Source organism: Scyliorhinus canicula, chromosome 17, assembly GCF_902713615.1.
Source record: "Scyliorhinus canicula chromosome 17, sScyCan1.1, whole genome shotgun sequence".
Taxonomy (NCBI): Eukaryota; Metazoa; Chordata; class Chondrichthyes; order Carcharhiniformes; family Scyliorhinidae; genus Scyliorhinus; species Scyliorhinus canicula.
The window spans coordinates 51,184,807-51,206,702 of NC_052162.1; the positions used below are offsets into that span (position 1 = coordinate 51,184,807).

Genomic DNA, 21,896 nt, shown 5'->3' on the forward strand with positions numbered 1-21,896 from the left:
TTTCCTTTGCTGTCTTCTAAAAAAAACCTCCCAATCCTCAGGTTTACTACTAATACATTAACATGGATAGAACAGTTAACGGACAGAAAGCAAAGAGTAGGGACATTTTCAAGTTGTCAGGCTGTGTCTAGTGGAGTGCTACACAGATCATTGCTGGAGCCTCAGCTATTTAGAATCTATATTAATGAATTAGATGAAATGATCAGGACTAATGTATCTAAGTTTGCTGATGATATAAAAATAGGTGAGAATGTAAACTGTAAGGACACAAAGAGATTGCAAAGAGCTATAGCCTGGTTGGGTAAGGGGGCAAGAAGGTGGCAGATGGAGTACAATGTGGAAAGTGTGAGGTTATTCAGTTTGGTAGTAAGGATAGAAAAATAGAATATTTTTTAAAAGGTGTGAAACTTGTACATGCTGATGTTCAGAGTGATTTGAGTATGATTTGAGTAAGGAACATAGTACATTGAACATAGAATGTTAGCATGCAGGTACAGAAAGGAAGGCAATTGGCACGTTGATCTTTGTTACTGTGGTGAATGTATATTGCTTAATTCACACTGTATAGCATTGTGTCCTTGTGGGCTCTGTCTGTGAGCCGTTGCGCGGCTCTGCCCACAGGAGGAGATGATGAGCTTGTACAGGGCTCCACCCTTGGCTCCACCCATGGCCCCTCCCACTACCGGAAGTATAATGTGCTGCAGCCTTGTGAGTCTGCCCTCAGTTCTTCTGGTCGCAGGCAGGCTCAGTTGTAAGTCTATTAAAGCCACAGTTTACTTCCTCTCGTGTATCGAGTGAATTGATGGTCACATCAGTTGCAAGGGGATTTGTTTATATGTATCAGTGGAGGTCTTGTGGTGCTGTGGTAGCAACTTACTTCTGAGCTCGAAGCTCTAGGTTAGAGTCTAAGATTTGATGGCAACTGAATGTGCGTTTATAACTTGATCAAACAGGTTGATTATCAACTTGCAAATCCTTCCAATATGCCTACGGCAGGTAATAAAAATGGGAAAGTCTCCTGGTCAGTTAAAACTGTATGGTAGCTGCCGTAAAGCAGCCTCTTTGTGTTAAAAAAAACCTCTACGTGCAGGATGTATTCCGCTCGCTCTGGAGGACTACCAGAGAGAGAGAAACCATTACTATACCCTTAATACTAGTTGATAGAAATGAAAATTGACTTACGTATGAAATCTGGAATAATCATGGATTCTTTTGGTGACAAGATAGAATGGGAAAGGAAACAGTATTTAATCCTCATGTGGCTAACAGTTGGGCAGGTGGCGGATACATCCACAGTAAAAATTGAGTGATAACTATCCTGAGGACTTCAGGGGAAAAGCAGACAAGCTGTAAGTGCCCTATCGATTGTATTAAGAATAATACAACTTTGGATTAATCTACTGGGGCAGCAGGGTAGCATGGTGGTTAGCATAAATGCTTCACAGCTCCAGGGTCCCAGGTTCGATTCCCGGCTGGGTCACTGTCTGTGTGGAGTCTGCACGTCCTCCCCCTGTGTGCGTGGGTTTCCTCCGGGTGCTCCGGTTTCCTCCCACAGTCCAAAGATGTGTGGGTTAGGTGGATTGGCCATGCTAAATTGCCCGTAGTGTCCTAAAAAGTAAGGTTAAGGGGGGGGTTGTTGGGTTACGGGTGTAGGGTGATCATTGCTCGGCACAACATTGAGGGCCGAAGGGCCTGTTCTGTGCTGTACTGTTCTATGTACTGTTGGTTTTGTAATGTGGCATCAGGAAATACTTTTGAAGTTATAATTCACATTATATCACTTAAAATGGATTTATCTAAATGATGCACTGTTTCTGGCAAGGGAGAAGAGCTGTGTGTCATTCTTGTCAGGGGGCTTTACATGCATGTGGTGTGAGGGCTGATTTTGACATTTTGGGGATAATTTAATCAAATGATTGTTAAAAATTAAGTTTGAGGAACACTTAAAATGTTGAATATTACAACCAGCCATCCATGAATGCCTCTGATTTCTCAATGTTCTGGGAGCTCAACCCTGAAGAGATGAAGCCAAGAAGACTTTAATTTTTAAAAGCTGGTATTAGGGTAACAATTGCATTAAAATAATTACCAGTGTTCGGAATATAGAGTAATTTGTATAATGCTGTAAAAAACCTGAACATTATCAATTATCTTTTTATTTAATTTTATTTCTATACCTTAGGCAATATTTTTGGTTGGGGGGGGGGGGGCTGTTCAAGCCCCAGGGCCACTAATGTGGTGGTGGTGGTGGTTTGGGGGGGGGGGGGGGGGGGGCATTGTGCGAGAAGCTATTCCAGACTGGCACACTCTTTTTGCACTTCTGTGCTCTTCAGCCCAGAGGTTTCCATGAATTTAAATGGATGGGTGGGAAACTGGACTGGATGGTACAGAAGCAGAAGTGCAAAAAGAGTGTCTTTAACTCCCAGTCGGAAACCCAGCACTTTCAAGCCACCCTCTCTGTCATAGAATCATAGAATTTACAGTGCAGAAGGAGGCCATTCAGCCCATCGAGTCTGCACCGGCTCTTGGAAAGAGCACCCTACCCAAGGTCAACAACTCCACCCTATCCCCATAACCCAGTAACCCCACCCAACACTAAGGGCAATTTTGGACACTAAGAGCAATTTATCATGGCCAATCACCTAACCTGCACATCTTTGGACTGTGGGAGGAAACCGGAGCACCCGGAGGAAACCCACGCACACACGGGGAGGATGTGCAGACTCCGCACAGACAGTGACCCAAGCCAGAATTGAACCTGGGACCCTGGAGCTGTGAAGCGATTGTGCTATCCACAATGCTACCGTGCTGCCTCAGGCTCAGGCTTGTCCAAGTCTTTCTCGTGGGCAGGCCACATTTCAATTTTTTTATCATTCAAGCAGTTGATAAGCAAATTTCAGAAATTTGGCATGATAAACATGATTAAATATTTTTTTAACAATGTCAAAACAATAATAATTTTTGAGTAATAAGCGAATGATGATGACGGAAAGCGTGTGAGAGGGTGTGTGTGTGTGTCTGACACACTCTTGGGAGAGCTAGACACACAAACACACTCTCGCTTACTCTCTCTCACACACTCTCATATTCATTCTCCCCATCCCTCTCTATCTCACACACACAAACCCAGTCTCCCTGCTCCCTCTCTCACATGCTGGTGGGCCCCGTTCTCCTCCTCGTCCTGCTCTCCCTTTCGCTTTGAGGCCTCCTCTCGCCCCAAGGCCTGCTCTCGCTCCGGGTCTATCACTTGCTCCGAGACCCATTCGCCCCCTCGCTCCGATTCCCATTCACCCCACTCACCCTTTCGCTCTGAGGTCCTCACCCTCTCACTCTGAGGCCTCCTCTTGCTCCAAGGCCTGCTCTCACACTGGGTCCTTCTCTCGCTCTGAGGCCCATTCGCCCCCTCGCTCCAATGCCCATTCGCCCCCTGGCTCTGATGCCCATTCACCCCGCTCACCCTTTCGCTCTAAGGCCGACTCTCACTCTCAATCTCGGGCTGGAAAAATTGTTTTCTGTTTGCCTATCAGTTAACAATGCAGAGAAACTAGCCTCTGAATGGACAAGCAGCTTGACAGCAATTTTCAAATGTATGTCGCTGAATGTCCAACAAGCTTGTCAGGCCAAATCCAGAGGCCTTTGGGGGCACAATGTGGTCCGTGGGCTGCAAGTTGGTCAACCCTGCTTTCGATGATTCAGTTGAAATAAAGACTACCGGAAAGTTGCCAAAACATGTCCCATTTGGGGCTGAACCAAAATGAGTCAACCCCAAACATAGCAGTAGTGTAGTGGTAGAATCTTTCTGTGACTGTATATAGAGGCGCTACTCTTAAATAAGGAACAGTAGGTGTCAGACCCAAAAGGGATCCTAAAACCTTTTCTGTTTTTCTATGAATGTCAGGGTTAATGAGCAATATTCTACCAGAGGCAGAAGCCTTTGAACGGCTCTTAGTTTCACAGCACTAGATGATATTTATAAGAGCATCACTGCAACACAATGTAAATTATATTGTCCGTGATACAACATGATTTACATCCCTGAATAGGTCTCTTGGGGAGAGTTAAGAAACAAATGAATAATTATCAACACACTGTGAAATTCATGTTGCATAAAATCACCAAACTGCAAACATTGGGCGGGATTCTCCCGTACCTGGCGGGGCGGGGGATCCCAGTGGGACGGAGTGGCATGAACCACTCCGGCGTCGGCCTGTCCCAAAGGTGCGGAATCCTCCGCACCTTCAGGGGCTAGGCAGGTGCCGGAGTGGTTTGCGCCCTGCCAGCTGGTGTGGAAGGCCTTTGGCGCCACGCAGCCGGGGCTGAAGGGACTCCGCCAGCTGGCGAGAGTCCGCGCATGCGCGGGAGCGTCAGCGACTGCTGACGTCATCCCCGGGCATGCGCGGGTTCACCTATGCTTCGGCCATCGCGGAGGCTGACACGGCCGACGCGTAGGAAAAGTGTCCTCATGGCACTAGCCCGCCCGCGGATCGGTGGGCACGATCGCGGGCCAGGCCACCATGGGGGGATGCCCCGGGGCCAGATCGCCCCTCGCCTCCCCCCCCCCAGGACCCCGGAGCCCGCCCATGCCACCAGGAAGGGACCTAGTCTGATTCACGCCGGCAGGACTGGCAAAAAACCAGCGGGACTTCGGCCCATCGCGGGCCGAAGAATTCGGGCAGCCCCGGGGCCCATTGAGCCGCGCCGGTCCCCGCCATTCTCCGAGGCGGGCGGCACGATTCACGCCTTGCCGACCTTTGGGGGGCCGAAGAATTCGGAGGATGGTGGGGTCGGGATTCACGCCGACCCCCGGCGATTCCCCGACCCAGCGAGGGGTCGGAGTATCCCGCCCATTCACAGCAGTTGTGTACAAACCTTTCTAGCATTAATATTGTGAAAGTTTGGGAATAGGCTACACAAGTCACGAGACCTAAACCTGCCTAGAGGCTTTTACAAGGCAGATGATGGCCCTTTAAGATTGTTTTCTTTCCAGAAATATGTAAGGCAACTTGATACTTAATGATTAATTGCCCGCGGTAATAGACAACAAAGATAAGAGACCACTACTTTATAATCGAAATAAATTAATATTTAATACACACTTTTTGTCATTTATTTACAGAAAATTCTGCTACATTAACACATGAATACATTTCCATATCAGCCTCTCATTACATATTATACATTACAGCTGATACCACGCAGGGGAGGGGGATTTTACTAGAACCATAGTAGACAGGGCTCAAGCCTTCTCAATTGTATGGATGGGATGGCCACTGCTGGCGTGAGCCAACCTGAATTGACACAAGACATAGTATGAAACATGACAGTAGTGGAGTGATAACAATGAAGAAGTGGTAATATTGAATATGAAACAGTAGATATCAGACAGATCTTGTAGAAGTCTCTGATTGCTCTGATATACACTCCAGATTGGCTTGAAATTCCTCTTTGGTGTATCTCAGTAGTCAACGATCTGCTGTCAGTGTAAAGTATCACTTTGAAATGCCCCTTTTCTGAGGATGTGATTTTGTAAGCAGTCTATTAATGATGTCGAAAAAACTGATAATGAGATGAAGGGATATGAGGCCACCCCAGGAAAAGTATAAGTTTCCTGGGCAGTTTTATGAAAGGCCTACAGCAACCACATTAAGGTTCAAGGGTTAGGCTGCTACTGTCTGGTACGGGTGGTTCAAGCTACAGTGGTGCATACTCATTATCTGAATATTGCAATCAGTGCCCTACAAACAATCAGCGTGGGACCCTGATGTGCATAGTTAAGCATTTAGTGAGGCAGGCTAATTAGCCTATTTGCAGGCCCACTTGAAAACTGCTACGGCAAGTCTTAGGAGGTAATGGAAAGGCCAAGCTGTAGGTGTTAAGGGGATGGCCAAGGTGCAGCTGTTAATTGGATGGCCAAGCTGCTGGTGTTAATTGGATGGCCAAGCTGCAGCTGTTAATTGGATGGCCAAGCTGCAGGTGTTAATTGGATGGCCAAGCTGCAGGTGTTAATTGGATGGCCAAGCTGCAGCTGTTAATTGGATGGCCAAGCTGTAGATGTTAATGGGATGACCACGCAGCAGGAGTAAATGGGATTGCCAAGGTGCAGGTGTGAATGGGATGGCTAAACTGCAGGTGTTAATGGGATGGCCAAGCTGTAGATGTTAATGGGATGACCACGCAGCAGGAGTTAATGGGATTGCCAAGGTGCAGGTGTTAATGGGATGGCCAAGCTGCAGGTGTTAATGGGATGGCCAAGCTGTAGATGTTAATGGGATGGTCAAACTGTAGGAGTTATTGGGATGACCACGCAGCAGGAGTTAATGGGATTGCCAAGGTGCAGGTGTGAATGGGATGTCCAAGCTGTAAGTATTAATGGGATGGCCAAGTAGCAGGTGTTAATGGGATTGCCAATGTGCAATCGTGAACGGGATGGCCAAGCTGCAGGTGTTAATGGGATGGACAAGCTGTAGATGTTAATGGGATGGGCAACCTGTAGGTGTTAATGGGATGGCCAAGCAGCAGGAGTTAATGGAATGGCCAAGGTGAAGGTGTTAATGAGATAGCCAAGCTGTATGTGTTAATGGGATGGCCAAGGTGCAACTGTTAATGGGATGGCCAAGGTGTAGGCGGTAGGAGGATGGCCAAGCAGCAGGTGCCAATGGGATGGCCAAGCAACAGGTGTTAACAAGGTGCAGGTGTTAATGTGATGGTCAGGTGTTAATGGTATGGTCAGGTGCTAATGGGATGGCTAAGCTGCAGGTATTAATGGGATGGCCAAACTGCAGATGCTAATGGGATGGTCAAGCTTCAAGTGTTGATGGGATGGCCAAGCTGTAGGTGTTAATGGAGTGGTCAACCTGCAGGTGTTAATTGGATGGCCAAGCTGTAGGTGTTAATGGGGTGGTCAACCTGCAGGTGTTGATGGGATGGCCAAGCTGTAGGTTAATGGGATGGCCAAGCTGTAGGTTAATGGGGTGGCCAAGCTGTAGGTTAATGGGGTGGCCAAGCTGTAGGTTAATGGGGTGGCCAAGCTGCAGGTGTTAATTGGATGGCCAAGCTGCAGCTGTTAATTGGATGGCCAAGCTGCTGGTGTTAATTGGATGGCCAAGCTGCAGCTGTTAATTGGATGGCCAAGCTGCAGGTGTTAATTGGATGGCCAAGCTGCAGGTGTTAATTGGATGGCCAAGCTGCAGCTGTTAATTGGATGGCCAAGCTGCAGGTGTTAATTGGATGGCCAAGCTACAGGTGTTAATTGGATGGCCAAGCTGCAGGTATTAATTGGATGGCCAAGCTGCAGGTATTAATTGGATGGCCAAGCTGCAGCTGTTAATTGGATGGCCAAGCTGCATGTGTTAGTGGAATTAGTGGAATGGTTATGTGTGAATGGGATGGCCAAGGTGTTAATAGGATGGTCAGGTGTTAATGGGATGGTCAGGTGTTAATGGGATGGCCAAGGTACACATGTTAACAAATTACCAAGGTGCGCACTCCCATTGCCACCAACACCAGGTGGCTAACAGTTAAAGAAACACTCCTAAAACCTTCAGATGATATCTTAAAAAGTGAAATTTTCATGTTTCTCAAAGTGGATTTTCACTGACAACCCAATCATCCAAGCATCATCCAAACTGACATATTGTGCCACATGAGTCTCCACGATCTCTAGACATTGCTGAAAAATCTAATAATGTATAATGGCTTTGAAAAATAAGTTGGCAAGGAGACAGCATCCATCGTACTTTGACACTGTCAATGTTAATTAAAATTGAAGCTTATAAAACTGGCATATTTTATTGAATTCCATTGCTGATAGAATCCATGGGGACTGCTATCTAAAAACATGATTTCCTAAGGCTTGATGGGAACTTGCTTTAATTCAGGCATTAGGTGGTCAACCTCCAGTGGAGCAGGACCAAATTTAAATGGCGAAATCACGCCCCAATAATGGCAACTAGGCAAACATGCCACTTTAGATACGGGCATGACTAACATCAGCACATTCTTGAATTCACCAGCAAAAGTTGATGGCAGCAATAAGGCTACACAGCCCCAGGTAAATTAATTAGTTTTCACTTTTAAAAGGTTACTTGAGTGTCAGGAAAAGTATAGCACAAGAATAGCTTGGACCTGCCTTTCCCTGGTCTATGCCCTTCCCAATCAGGGATTTAACTGAACACTCCACCCTCCCTACTCGCCTTTCTAGAAGTGTTTCTGTGGGCATCTGACCCTCCCACATGATTTTCAACCGTGGCAACTGACATTGGTGCCATTTGCAAGGGCCAGGCAGATGTTGGTATCCAAAGCATTTTAATGCCCCTCTGGTGATATCTCCTAAACCTGATGGCCCTGTGGGGCAAATCATCTCCTGCTTCAATCTTTGATTCATACTTCCAAGTTAAAATCAGGACTCCAGTGTAATAAACCTGAAACACCCTGATGTCAGTTTTCTATATAGACGCATACCATGCATTGTATGATGTGGTTTGCTCCAGGATCCTCACATGCTTTATCATTCTAGGGAGATTAAAAATGGGAAAATTATATCAGAATCAGCAGAGCTACAGATCTTCATGGTGATGAATAAATGTGTGCATGAGATTATGTATGAGATTGTGCATGAGATTATAGCATGTAGTTTGTTAGACCCACTTACACCAAAGTACAATCCCAACTACAAGTTTACACAATGCAAAATATTGTAACCATAGTTAGATTAATGGGGTGGTTTACAACGGGAATAAATGGGAAGTAGTTTGGCCCATTGGCATAAATTAATAGTACAGCAGTTCTATCTATTTCAGGATGTGGGCAGCCATAGACAGGGACAGCTGGATTTGGGTGGTCAATGGGGTTTGTCTGGTATGTTGTTGGGATGGCTGGTGTTCTTCTATTTTGTGATTAGCATCAGCTTTCAATGAAAATGTATGTTCTGGATTTAATGAGGTGGAGTTTTGTAGATAATACAAAGTGGGTAAAGACTGCTTGTCCAAATAGGGCTAACTAAAGTCTGAGGATTATAAAATTACTGTACAATGATGCACAACTATACCTTCAATGCATCTTCCTATAAATATGTTTAAAAACATACAAAAATTATGCAAATTGATAAACTGATGTACAATGTTTAAGTATTTTTAAAAATGGTTAAATATTGACTATGAATTGTTAAATATTTGACTTTTCCTGTTTGACTTATCGTAAGTCTTTTTATGAAACAAAGTAAAATAGTGAGAGCATGTGTTTATCCAGTGTCAACTGTAGTCATTTATGTACCATTTTGAACAATTTAATCTCATGACAAGTTTGTGACTTTAACAAAAGCTCATAAGAAGACAGCAATTTAATTATAGCTTATTGGATATTGGATTGAGTTCTGAGCTTATCAAATCTTGGTGTAAGATTACTTTGGCTGATAACAAGGTTGGAACAGATGTGGGATGTAACAAATTAATAACCTCGCAAACCCCTGTCTGAGAAGATTAGCTAAGAGAATACCTACTATGGGAAACTTCCAGAAACATTGCAAATGACATTGGTTAAATGCAAGCTTGAAAATTCCAAGAACACTGACCTAGTGACCTATGTACATGTGTTTCCCGAGTTCTCTATTTTATTGATGCCGGTCAATAGAGCTTTCACTTTTCATTCCTTATTTCGTCTAAGCCTTTCTACGCATCTGTAGTTAGTGCAGCATCAATGTGCTTAAATCTAGGTGGATTTTGATTTTTTGGGCCTTAATACTGTGGAGCTCCATAGCTTCCTCAATCTGCCCTTCCTGTTGCAAACCGAAGACTTGTAAAATTTAAATGTTGCATTTCTAACCACTACTTTGAGTAATCTTGTATTTTGTCTCACTCTATAACATTGATGCTTTCCAGTAGAGTACCATAGACTTTCATCTTTCACCTAGATTTATCAGCTAGATATAAAACAAGCCTTCAAAACCATTATAACACCAACTGGTGGCAGTAAATGTAAGGATTGTATGTCACAAGCTTTCAGAAACTTGTTTTCTTCAAAATTGCAGCCTATCATATACGCTACTGTGTACTGTTTCAGTATTGGTAGGTACTGATATTATATACTTATAAGTTATAGATTTTCAACCTGGAATGTTCTGACATATTTGATCTTATTTGTTGACTGGTGTGAACAAATTAAAAACTTTTTGTGCAGTGTCAGCACTTTGTTTCTTTAAGCAGTTCGTATTGCCTTGCGGACAAGAATAACTATTGTATGTGCCAATATTTGCAGGTAGGTCCCCACCAGAAAGCTTTCAAAGTCTCAAATCTATGTCAGCTTGCCCTACAATATTCATTTTATATAATATAGTAGTGTGTATATTTATAAAAAAATAAATGTATTTTAATTGAAAAGTAAGAAACAAATCTGAACACTGAGCTAGTCTTTTACTTGATTTAATCTTATTTTTGCTAATTAATTTTTTGATGGCTTTGATTTTTTTGCTAAGACCAGGGATAATTTACAAATTTACTTGGAGAGTGGCAAGAACATGGAACGCACTACTACATAAAATGGTTGAGGCAAATAGCAAAAATGGAAGCTCGACAAATACACAAGGGTGAAAGGAATGTGAAGGTATACAGATTGGATTAGATGAAGTAATGTGGGCAGAGCATAAACACCAAGATAGACCTATTCGGCTGAAAGGCATAATTCTTGATGTAAATTCTATGCAATTCTATTTTTGTAGACAAAGAAGTGCTTCAAAAAAAAGGACATATTTTAGCACTGAATGTTTTCATGTTTTATGGTGAGATGTATCGTTCATCATGTTGCTGTTGGGAGTGCACTTGGTACTTATTGTTACCTGGTAAAGCATCACATTGACTTTTACCAGTTATTTAATGACTACCGTTCAACTATCTTTCTAATGGGAGAGGTGAGTATCTGTAATACTGAGGTTTGTAGTCTATAGTGCTGTAGGGCACTGTTGATTGTTTACTGACTAGCATGTCTTCCTAAGAGGATCTGGAGGAATGGACATATCAGTAGAGACTCAGTTTCTACTCAGAAATTATTCTGCAAAGCAATGCCCTAATATTGAGGCAGTCTCAGTTGTTAATGAAACAGTGTGCATTCCACATTGGGCAAACAGAACCTGTAGATTTAAAGAATTTTAAAATAGCCCACCCAGCAAGAATGGGCAATTTTGGGCCAGATATGCATTTTACACCCTGCCCGATTGACTTCATTCAGTTGAGAGAGGCCAGTGCAAATGACAAAATTCCAAGGTGTCGTATTTATCTCTTTCCCCAAGTCATTGATAATTATATTGGAATTCTAATTTGCTCGCACCAATGCAATGACTCATGGGTCAATCATAACATTTATATATAACTTACTAAAAACCCATTTCTGCATGAAGTTACATAACATGCAATTAAATTTCTTATTGTCATGTTCTAACACACATTTGCAGCAATCTTTTCCTTTTTAAATTTCTAATTCTAGATAGATGTATGCTGGAAACTGCCTGTGTCAACTTCCAATGCTGTAATCCACTCATTGATAGTTATGATATAGCACCTCAGTTTTGTGTTTCCTCTTGCCTCAGCATGTATTGTAGAGACACCAATCTACTCCTCTGCTTCCCCGATTGTGCCTGTTATTTAACTGCAAATAGTGTCAACTAAAATTATTATTCAGAAATAAGTAAGAATATATGACTCAAAATAGGGGGATACATGAAATTGCCCATTTATCCCCTGCTGTCTAGTTCAGCTTCACCTTGAAAACAACATTTGTCTTCAATTCTCATATGTGCAATACCATTGGAGATCATCCAGTGCATTTTAAAACTGATTAATTTGACACATAATCATGCTTCATCCTTCATACTTGACCCCTATTTGTCCATGTGTTGCTATTTGACCCAGTGTTGGACAATTCCATATTAATTTTTATATTTTTTGGCATGTTATGGTTGACTGCAGTGTAATTTATTTCTATAAAATGGTGAACCACATTTGTTTTCACGCTATTCATGTTGTTTATATTGGAAAAGACATAGATTGAAATAAAATATGTTACTTAAACTGTTTAACAAAAATATTAAAGTAATTTGCTGGAATGAACCATTTGTCCTCAACCTGTGATGAGTGGCAAATTTAGCAGTGCAACTTTGCAAGATCTCTGGACTAAATTATGCAAACATTGCAACCATGAAGACAAATAGTTCCACCCAGCTCTCATTCAGCTTCATGCATCAATATTTGTTCAATCCTTTCCCTAGTTTATTATGTTGCTTTTAGGAGTCAGCTGTGGTTTAGTGGTGCCTCTGATGTAGAAGGTTGTAGGATCAGGTGCCAGTCCAGAACTTGAGCACGTAAATCAGGCTGACACTGCAGTGCAGTACTCGGGGAGTGCTACATTGTTGGAGACGCCACGTTTCCGATGCATTATTAACCTGAAGCCTTGTCATCCTTCACAGATGGATGTGAAAGATTCCATGGCACTATTTCAAAGCAGAATAAGCGAGTTATCCCTAATGCCCTTGTGAACATTCACCCTCTCAATTAGCACGACAAAAACACATCATCACATTGCTGTTTGTAGGAGCTTGTTGTGTATAAAGTGGATGTTGATGCCTGACATAACAACAGTGGCTTCACTTCAAAAGTACTTGATTGGCTGTAAAGTGTTTTGGAATATTCTGAGATTGTAAAAGGCTTTATATAAATGTAAGTCTTTATGTTTTATAATGGAAGCTTTTGATTTTTTTGTCATTGTAAATTACAATCTAGATGACAAGATTGATGCATCCAAGAGATAAGTAGATTGCTAATGGACAAGTCATGGAACTTGAATCCACTTGGACCTGCTAAAAAGTAGTTCTTTTATTTTAAAATTCCTTTAAAACATTCAACTTACCAAGGGAGCCTTTGTGGGGAACATTCTTCTGGTTCCGACATCTTCCCAGACAATTGAGTGGATAGGCTGGTGAGCACCCGATATGCGCTTCTGGTAGTGTAGGGTATCTGACATTCCCATGGGATTTAATGGATTTCCCAACCCCTCTGTGACTCTACATTTGGTACGATCAGTGCCAAGTGGTCCCATACATGTATATCTCGAAAGTTACACTGGGATTTCACCCCTCCCCCCGCAAGGATGTTCAAGGTCAAAGTGCCCTCTCTATATTCTGTCTGATTTTTTCTGAATGTCTGGTTCCTTGTGCAGACAAATTTACTCGTCAAGGATACCTGCTGCTTATGTTTCATTGTCAAGGATACCTGCTGCTTATGCTTTCAACTGTCTGTCTTTTCCTGCATGATCCTTCTGCAGAGTGAAGTTGTTTATTTGACAATCCCAGTTTATGAATATTATTTGATAAAACTCTCTGCACCACTTGTGAATGACTATGTATGGAGTCAATAGGAAATTATGCAAACATACAAAAACCTGCTAATTAAAATAAACCAACACAAATCTGATCACTTCAAAATAAATGGCTGTTTGTGGAGTGAATATAATATTGGATTATTTTCTAAGGCTCGAATGCTTTTGACATATTTTCAGTTTTTGCTAAAGTTTTATGGGCTGAAAATGTAAGGACAGAAAGCAATCTGCAGGAATGAAATGGCCCTTCTGAGAAAAGTATAGGGTGGCAGCTTTGAATGGAATGTGAGGTGGATTTGGAACTCCAAAGGACCTTCATCACAGTAACGACAGAATGCTGCGGCTAACAGGAAGTGGCACCTAGGGTCTACACTTCCACTGTAAATGTGCCAGATATGGAAATTGAGGACAATGTAACACACTTTAAGGAACTTGACCAAGAATGACCACTGAAACAATAATGCTTGTGCCAGATAAATGACTTAAGATTCTAGGCCAGAGTTTTACTTTCAAACCTGTTTCATAATTAATTATCATACGCCAACCTTGCACAACCTGTGCAGCTTTGTCATTTTTACATACATATTGGCATCTGTGGAGAGGGATAACAAACGCGATTCTCTGGCCGCTTGGTGTCCAGCATGGTGCCATTATTCCTGGTTAATAGCGGGAGAACTCCTAAACAGGGTTCACGCTGGGTGCCGACCTGATTGCAATGCTCCCGACCCCGGTACCTGACGCGAACTGGGTGTGAATCAGACTTGCATGTTTAAATGAATCTTAAAACTTATTTAAATATGTGCAGCTTGTTTAAGGCTGGAGTCTCCCAGCTCCCTGGATTCACTGGCCCCACCAGCGCAGCGTGAAGCTGGAGTGAATTATTCAACTTAGCTTTGAGATCTGGGCAGCCTTTAAAAAGGGCGCTCTGATCTCAGGGAAGCCGGTCATGCCAGCGACTTTAGTCCCCCACTCCAGAAAGAATTCAACAAGTGTGGGATTTTGAAGTGAGAATCTTCCCAAACCCCAGACAAAAGACTAAGCGTGGATGAATTATGACCTGAATCGCGCCCATTCATTCGGTGCAAATCACCACGTGATTCCCGCCCAAAAAGACGCTTGGCATTTTTTGGGAGAGATCCTCCCTATATCTCAGCACGTTCTCTCCGGGTCTATGTTCTCCCCGTGTCTGCGTGGATTTCCTCAGGGTGCTCTGGTTTCCTCCCGCAAGTCCCAAAAGATGTGCTTGTTAGGTGAATTAGACATTCTGAATTCTCCCTCTGTGTACTCGAACAGGCACCGGAGTGTGGTGACTAGGGGATTTTCACAATAACTTCATTGCAATGTTAATGTAAGCCTACTTGTGACAATAATAAAGATTATTATTATAACACACATTCAAGCTTTTCCACAGTCACATTTCTGAGAGCTTCACACATCAATTCAGTATAACATAACCTACTTGAATGATGAATGGTCACTTATTGATGCACAGGTGCAGCGGTACTGGAACTGTTTGATTTTAATACTCCTTTAGCCTACTTTCAGCTGTGGGGAGGGAGTTAAAATCCCCCCTTTGGTTCATAGTGTGATATGTGGCATGTGTGGGTGTTAAGGGGTGGGTCAGAGTTGACTGTGGAGCATTACGGCTGCCTCTTAGTTCATTTCACATAACTCCTTTAGTTGTGTTACGTCATTAAAGCTGTAGATCTCTACCAATAGTAATGAGCTTTCATTGTAAGAATATTCAAAATGTTGTAACAAAGTCATGTGCAGCACTCAAGTTATGTGCGTTTTTCTGTCATGTAGCTGTGGAAAAAAAACGACCTATGAATTTCTACTAGTAAATATTATGTGGAATGAAAGAAGGGCACAGAGCATTTTAGTTCACAATATTTTCTTAAATATTGAGATATTTATCATTATTGTGATGAGGAATTAATTCTGCAATTCTGCAATCCTAACAGTTAACTAGACTTGAGAGAAGGCAAAATATTTCATGTGAATGCCTCAACATTTAAGTGACAGAATGCCTTAACTGTGAGGCAACATAGAATACGAGCTCTCTGTTAAGTGTGAATCATTTTATTCCATATAGTTTATAGTTATAGAGTAAGTTTATATGGAAAAAAAATTAGAAACCACAGTTTAGAAAGAAGCGATAATATTTTGATTAGTTAACACTTGGCCTACGATGTCGGTTTAAACAGACTTTTGGGCTTTTCCAGCTCTGCACAACCCAACAAATGCCTCTTACATTAACCCGTCACATTATTTTTCTTTTTCTGCAAATCCTTCTATTTTCTTACTCTTGAAACTGGATGATTACCTTCTTTTGTTGAAATATCTGACCTCCATAATCATTTTGACATCAGAATGGGGATGAGCCTAGGGTCAAAAATGTAAGACAAGGTTGACCTTTAAGTAGTAAGATAGAATAAACAGGTTTAGTTGTGTTTATGAGGAAGACTTAGCGCATACATTCAAGATACCAAGGACAGATAATGTGGGAATAAAGCAGGAGGGAAACGGATAAGATACTGTTTGTATAAATGACTACTAAGCACAGGACACTGGAGTGTGTTTAGACAGTTTTTTTGTAATTTGTACAGAAATGATGGGTGTGCAGCTTTATGAAGTTATTTGTTCATTAATGTTTTCATAGAGTGAGTAAATGTGCTCACTACTGTAGCTACCGATGTTGACTGCTTTGTTAAATGATGTACTGATGCCTTACTTGATGATTCCTCTGCTGCTCGGAGTAAAAACGTGTAGTTGATCACCACTTCCTCCACTTTTGAGAGGAGCTCTCTGCACTGCCTTTCCGATCGCATAATATACACCAAATGCACAAAGGTCTCAATGAGGCCACAGAGCACTTGAAAGCTAGTTGAGATAGCTGTAAGCATGCGTGTTGGGCTTTTGTCAACTGCTGCCACTCTCCTACATGCAGTTCGCAGTTCTTTAAACTTCTGTGTGAGTGTTTGTTTGTACTCATCCAGGTGAGACAAAAGTTTAGGACCATAGTTTCCACGGTTCGCTGTACACTGCCTTAAGATGGTTAGCAGTTCGCTAGTGTCCTGCTGGGCGACGATAAAACCATCAGGTAACATATAGGCTCTATTCCGCAGAGCATTAATTCGGGTTATGTTGCCATCAGCATCACTCAATACTGCCTCCTGTTGTACTTTGTCCCCACTGCCATTCAAAACATTTTTGTCTGACATTTGATAAGGCGTAACTAACGTTTCGCTGAGTGTCACTGAACTGTCAGACTTCAGGTCTGGAAGAAGCTGCATTGGTACTGAATATGAAAGTTTGTCCTTATCACTGCTGTCATCAGCAACATCACAATTTCTATAATAAAAGCAGTACCTAAAAGAGCAGCATCTGTCATTGCCAGCCATGTCTTCTTTGAGAAGTGGTACTGACCTTGATGGTTTGGCATCTCCCTGAATAGAGAAAATTGCTGGAGACCTTTGTTTTTTGTCTATATTGGAAATGTTTACATGAGACTGGTAATCACACTGTGTTGGCTCCTGGCACTGGTTTTTAAGGACTTTTCTTATAAATTCACTCCCTTTGTCCAGATTCCTAGGTTCTTCTGCATTGGATACGGCCATTTTTGGACTGTTTTCTGAACATTCTGACATCAGTTCACTTATTTCTGCCTCAGAGATTATGTTGGTGGCACTGTGGTGTCGCTGCAGTTTCCTGCCTGGGGGCAATTTCAGGCACTCGCCTCGTGCCATCATGCAAAACACACCAGGCTGCTGTTCAGATCTATAGTCACTGGACTCCAGACTTGAGGTCCGCCTCCGAACACCCTTTGGTTTGGTGTTGATATTGAGGGCAGAAGGGACAACACTGGTTTTAGGCTGTTTGTGAACACACGGTCCATTGGCTCTCTCTGCTCGTTGTGATTCCATAGTACTAAGGACTGATGGAAAACACATTGAATTACAAGCCAATCCTCGACGTTTACAATCACAGCTCCGGCGTTGTTCTCGGGACAATCCTGGAATATTTCCGACTGGGCTACTTTTGATTTGACAAGGGCAACGTCCAGATGCAATGCGATACAAGTAATCTTCCGCAAACACATCAACTTTGGTTTTGGGCTTGAGTAATTCTTCGAGAAACTCAAGTTCGTATTGTTTCACTTTTTGAAGTTGCTCCTGCCTCTCATCACTTTCTTTCTTAAATCTTGCTGGGAAAGTAGCTGAGAAAAGATTTTTAAAATTCAGCAAGGAGCCTTTTTGTGACTTAGCTTTATCAGGAATAAGAGACGTGTGTTGTTGAGCATCAAAGACATTTTCTGGAGATGATGTGACATGTGTCAAAGAAACACCACTAAGGCTGGAAGGTTTGGAACACATTGGGATGCCAGCAGTTTTTTCTGAACTAATACTGGTTTTAAAAGAACATGTGTGGACCTGATGTTTCATCTTTTCAGTGCTAACTTGCTGCGCTGTGTTGTTATCTAGTCCCAAAGTGGCAATAGGATACCTATAAGGGCTGAGATAACATTCTTCATTTGGGGAACTAGTTCTCCTGGGTTGACTTTCCTTTTCAGTCTTGATGGGATCATTCTTTTGACTAGTTGGTGCGTCCACCAAATCTATAAGGTCATTATTGAATAATGCTGAAATTTCCTTTCCAGTTGCTGGTTGATACTTTCTATTGTTCACTTTTACATGTGCCACTTCATTGTTCTTTGGTGTGCACGTATGGAAGACAGTTCTGTGGCTCTGAGAATCTACTTGTCTTTGCGTAGGTACCTCAGATTTCAACAAACGACATTCACATGGTCCAGAACTTTCTTGCATGCTTCCTTCAAATTTCAGATGCTCATTTTTTGAAGAATCACATTCAGCACAGCTATCTATGTACATTGAAACTGGAGAACGAGTGTTACTTGTTGAGCCATAACTTAATGAATTTTCTTGGCAGGTTTCATGCCTTGAGATTCTGGGGCTGTTTCCAGAGTTCCTGCCATTTGCCAACAGTTTGATACATGTTCTGTCCTCTCCAACATGAAGAAATGATTTGTCTTCACTCTGACTTGTTACCTCTTCAGGACTAGTCAGCTTCTTGGAAGAGTCATCCTTGGATTGAGCAATTGGTTGTTTTGACACGTTTTCTTCTGCAATATTTGGACAACAAAGACAACCATGTTGTAAAACAGGCTTAAAAATAACATTATCTAGCCTGCTTGTGGTTTCATTATAATGTGTGAATACCTGAGGTCTCATGTGAACCGTACAATATCCTGTCACATGTCCAGGTTTGAGTGAAATAGAACCAGACAGGGGACTCTGTTTAGATGCAGCAACTGCAGATAAAGTATTTGTTTCTTCACAATGTCTCTTTGTACAAGGAACCCCTCTGAAGGCAGCTTGTGCACAGCATCTAACAGCACTGAAGGGAACATCTTTTTTCATAATTAGGCCAGGTTTGTTTCCCTGATAAGCAAGTAAATGGTGTTGTTTGAATGCTGAGACCATTTCAGAGATGTCTGTCATTTCTGAAGAGTTTGTTTCATGGCCAGAATCCAGTGATGACTCTGGGGTCATAGCTGCCAATACAATCAAACCTGTGGATCACAAGAGAGATAAAGTATCTTATGATATTGAAGTAACAAGTGTGGAACATATGAGCTGAATAAATGCTAATTATTATCATTATATTCCTTGCTGAAACTAAACCTCAACCTTTAAAGAAAAAAACTTGAGTGAGGTATTTAAAATAATAAACGGACTGGAATGTAGCCATGAGGATATACTATTTGAATTAGATAGGTTAGAGTGAGTAGGTTACCAGCATGCATTTGTTTTTAATCTTTCATGGAATGTAAGCCCTATTGGTAAACACATACGTATTACCTAAGAAGAGAACTTGCTTAGATGTCAGCAGGTTTTTATTTTCACAGAGGTTCACTGGCTTCTGGAACAAGTTGCTGCCTTCTGCAATTAGTGCACTGCAAATGTTAAAAATGATCTAAACGAGTTCCCAGAGACTGATAACATCATGTTTAAACGAGAGGAGGGATGATGAGAGATAAGCCTCACGAATACTGTGACTTCCTGCAAATTGTTTTGATTATCTTTAAAGGTCAGAAAGGAAACTACCAGAATTTCAAATGCTCAAATGTGAATTAGCTTGTGTTCATCAAAATTGTTTCCTGCATCTTTCAGGACTTGTACGAGGGAAGTGAATGCACAATTGCCAAATTTGCTGATGACACAAAAATAAGTGGAAGGTAAATGGTGAAGATGACACAAAGAGTCTCCAGAGGAATATAGACAGGTTAGAGAGTGGTCAAAAACTTGGTGGATGGAATATAATGGAGGGAAATGTGAATTTATGCACTTTGGTAGGAAGAATAAAGGAGCTGAACATTATTTGAATGGAGAAAGGCTGAAGAAAACTGTATGAGAATTGGGGGTTCTCATGCACAAATCACAAAAAGCTAGCATGCAAATTCAGCAGTTAATTGAGAAGGCAAATGGAATGTTGGCCTTTATTTCAAAAGGAATGCAGTATAAAAATAGGGAAGTCCTGCTAAAACTATACAAGGCACTAGTTAGACATAGAATATTCTGAACAGTTTTGGTCCCCTTTTCTAAGGAAAGATATACTGACATTGGAGGCAATCCAGAGAAGGTTCACTAGGCTGATTCTGAGTATGGAGGGATTTTCTTATAAGGAGAGGTTGGGTAGATTGTGCCTGTACTCATTGGAATTTAGAAGAATGATAGATGACCTTATTGAGACATGCAGCATTTTCAGGCAACTTGGCAGGATAGATGATGGTGAAATGAGATTTCTTATTGTGGGTGAGTCTAGGACCAGAGAGCATAATCTCAGAGTCAGGGGTCATCTGTTTAAGACCGAGATGAGGAGGAAATTCTTCTCTCAGAGTGTAGTAAATCTGTGGAACTCTTTTCCTCGGAGCTGTAGAGGCTAGGTCATTAAGTATGTGCAAGGCTGAGATGGACAGATTCTTAATCAGTGAGGAAATCAAGGGTTATGGGGTACGGCAGGAAAGTGGAGTTGAGGATTATCAGATCAGTCATGATCTCATTGAATGATGGAGCAGATTTGATGGGCCAAGTGGCCTGCTTCTCCTCCTACATCTTGTGATCTTATGGACATGTGGCTGACTGTGGGTGGGAACATTGGAAGTCCTGAGACTTAATTGCAACATGACTGTTTGGGACTAGCTGGGTTTTTCTGTCAGTGATTTGCATACGTTTTTACGTACTCTTATTTTGTTTCATCAGGACTCGTATCATAAACACCTAGGGTGGGATTTTCTGGTTGTGCCCACCCTGAGACCGGAAAGTCCCACCTGAGGCCAACAACGGATCTTTAAATGGTCCATCAAATTTCCCATCCACCTGCAGCGATTCCTGGGGTGGACGGGGCTAGAAAATTTACTCCATAATTATGATAGTACAGATTGTAAGGAGAACTTATTTAATGGCACATTTCTGTTTTAAAACCTTTGTATTGAGTTTAAAAGCCTTTGCAATCCTCCTGAATTTCATTAACTACTACTAGGCGGCGAATATTGCAATGGTCAGGAAGTGGGTAGGGGAGGAGGGGTCGGTATGTGAGCGGGTGGAGGTGGCATCATGTAAGGACACAAGTTTGGGGGCACTGGTAACGGGACCTCTGCTATTCCCGCCAGCTTGGTACTCCACAAGCCCTGTAGTAGTGGCAGCCCTGAGGGTGTGATGACACTGGAGGTCGTACATGGGGTTAGAGGGGGGAGATCGGTGTGGGCACCGATATGTGCTAGCCAATGGTTTGCTCCGAGGGGGCTGGACTGGGGGTTTTGGAGGTGGCAGCGGGCAGGGATCGAAAGATTTGGGGATCTCTTTATTGATGAGGGTTTCCCGAGCTTGGAGGAGCTGGAGGAGGAGTTTGAGTTGCCAGGGGGGAATGGGTTCCGGTGTCTGCAGGTGAGGGATTTTGTGCAGAGGCAGGTTTCGATCTTCCCGCACCTGCCTCTCCAGGGGCTACAGGACCAGGTGGTGTTGAGAAAAGGAGTAGCAAAGGGGAATGTCTCAGAGATCTACAAGGAGCTGTTGGGGTGGGAGGGAGCTCTGATAGAGGAGGTGAAGAGAAAATGGGAAGAAGAGCTGGGTGAGGAGTTGGAATCTGGGTTATGGGAGGAGGCCCTGAGGAGAGTTAATGCATCCTCGCCATGTGCCAGGCTCAGCCTGATACAGTTTAAGGTGGTCCACAGGGTGCACATGACTGTGGCCCGGACGAGCAGGTATAAAAAAAAAAAAAATTATAGTACCCAATTCATTTTTTCCAATTAAGGGGCAATTTAGTGTGGCCAATCTACCTACTCTGCACATCTTTGGGTTGTGGGGGTGAAACCCACGCAGACACGGGGAGAATTTGCAAACTCCACACGGACAGTGACCCAGAGCCGGGATCGAACCTGGGACCTCAGCGCCGTGAGGCCGCAGTGCTAACCCACTCTGCCGCCCCTATTTTGTGAGGAGGTGGAGGATAGGTAT

The 21,896-nt window shown here is 42.6% G+C and overlaps 1 protein-coding gene across 5 annotated transcripts in view; it reads right to left on the bottom strand.

The window, feature by feature from the left end:
• Positions 1 to 5,095: 5,095 nt before the first annotated feature.
• frmpd3 (FERM and PDZ domain containing 3) overlaps positions 5,096 to 21,896 on the bottom strand; it is a 648,120-nt gene continuing 631,319 nt past the window's right edge. For 4 of the 5 annotated variants that reach the window (XM_038775295.1, XM_038775293.1, XM_038775297.1 and 1 more), the window contains one exon: positions 15,782 to 18,952. In XM_038775295.1, coding sequence (XP_038631223.1) covers positions 15,996 to 18,952 — 2,957 coding nt within the window. In that variant the 3' untranslated portion in view covers positions 15,782 to 15,995. Of the gene's footprint in view, positions 15,745 to 15,781; positions 18,953 to 21,896 lie in introns of those variants that run through there. The other variant, XM_038775294.1, reaches the window with a different exon arrangement.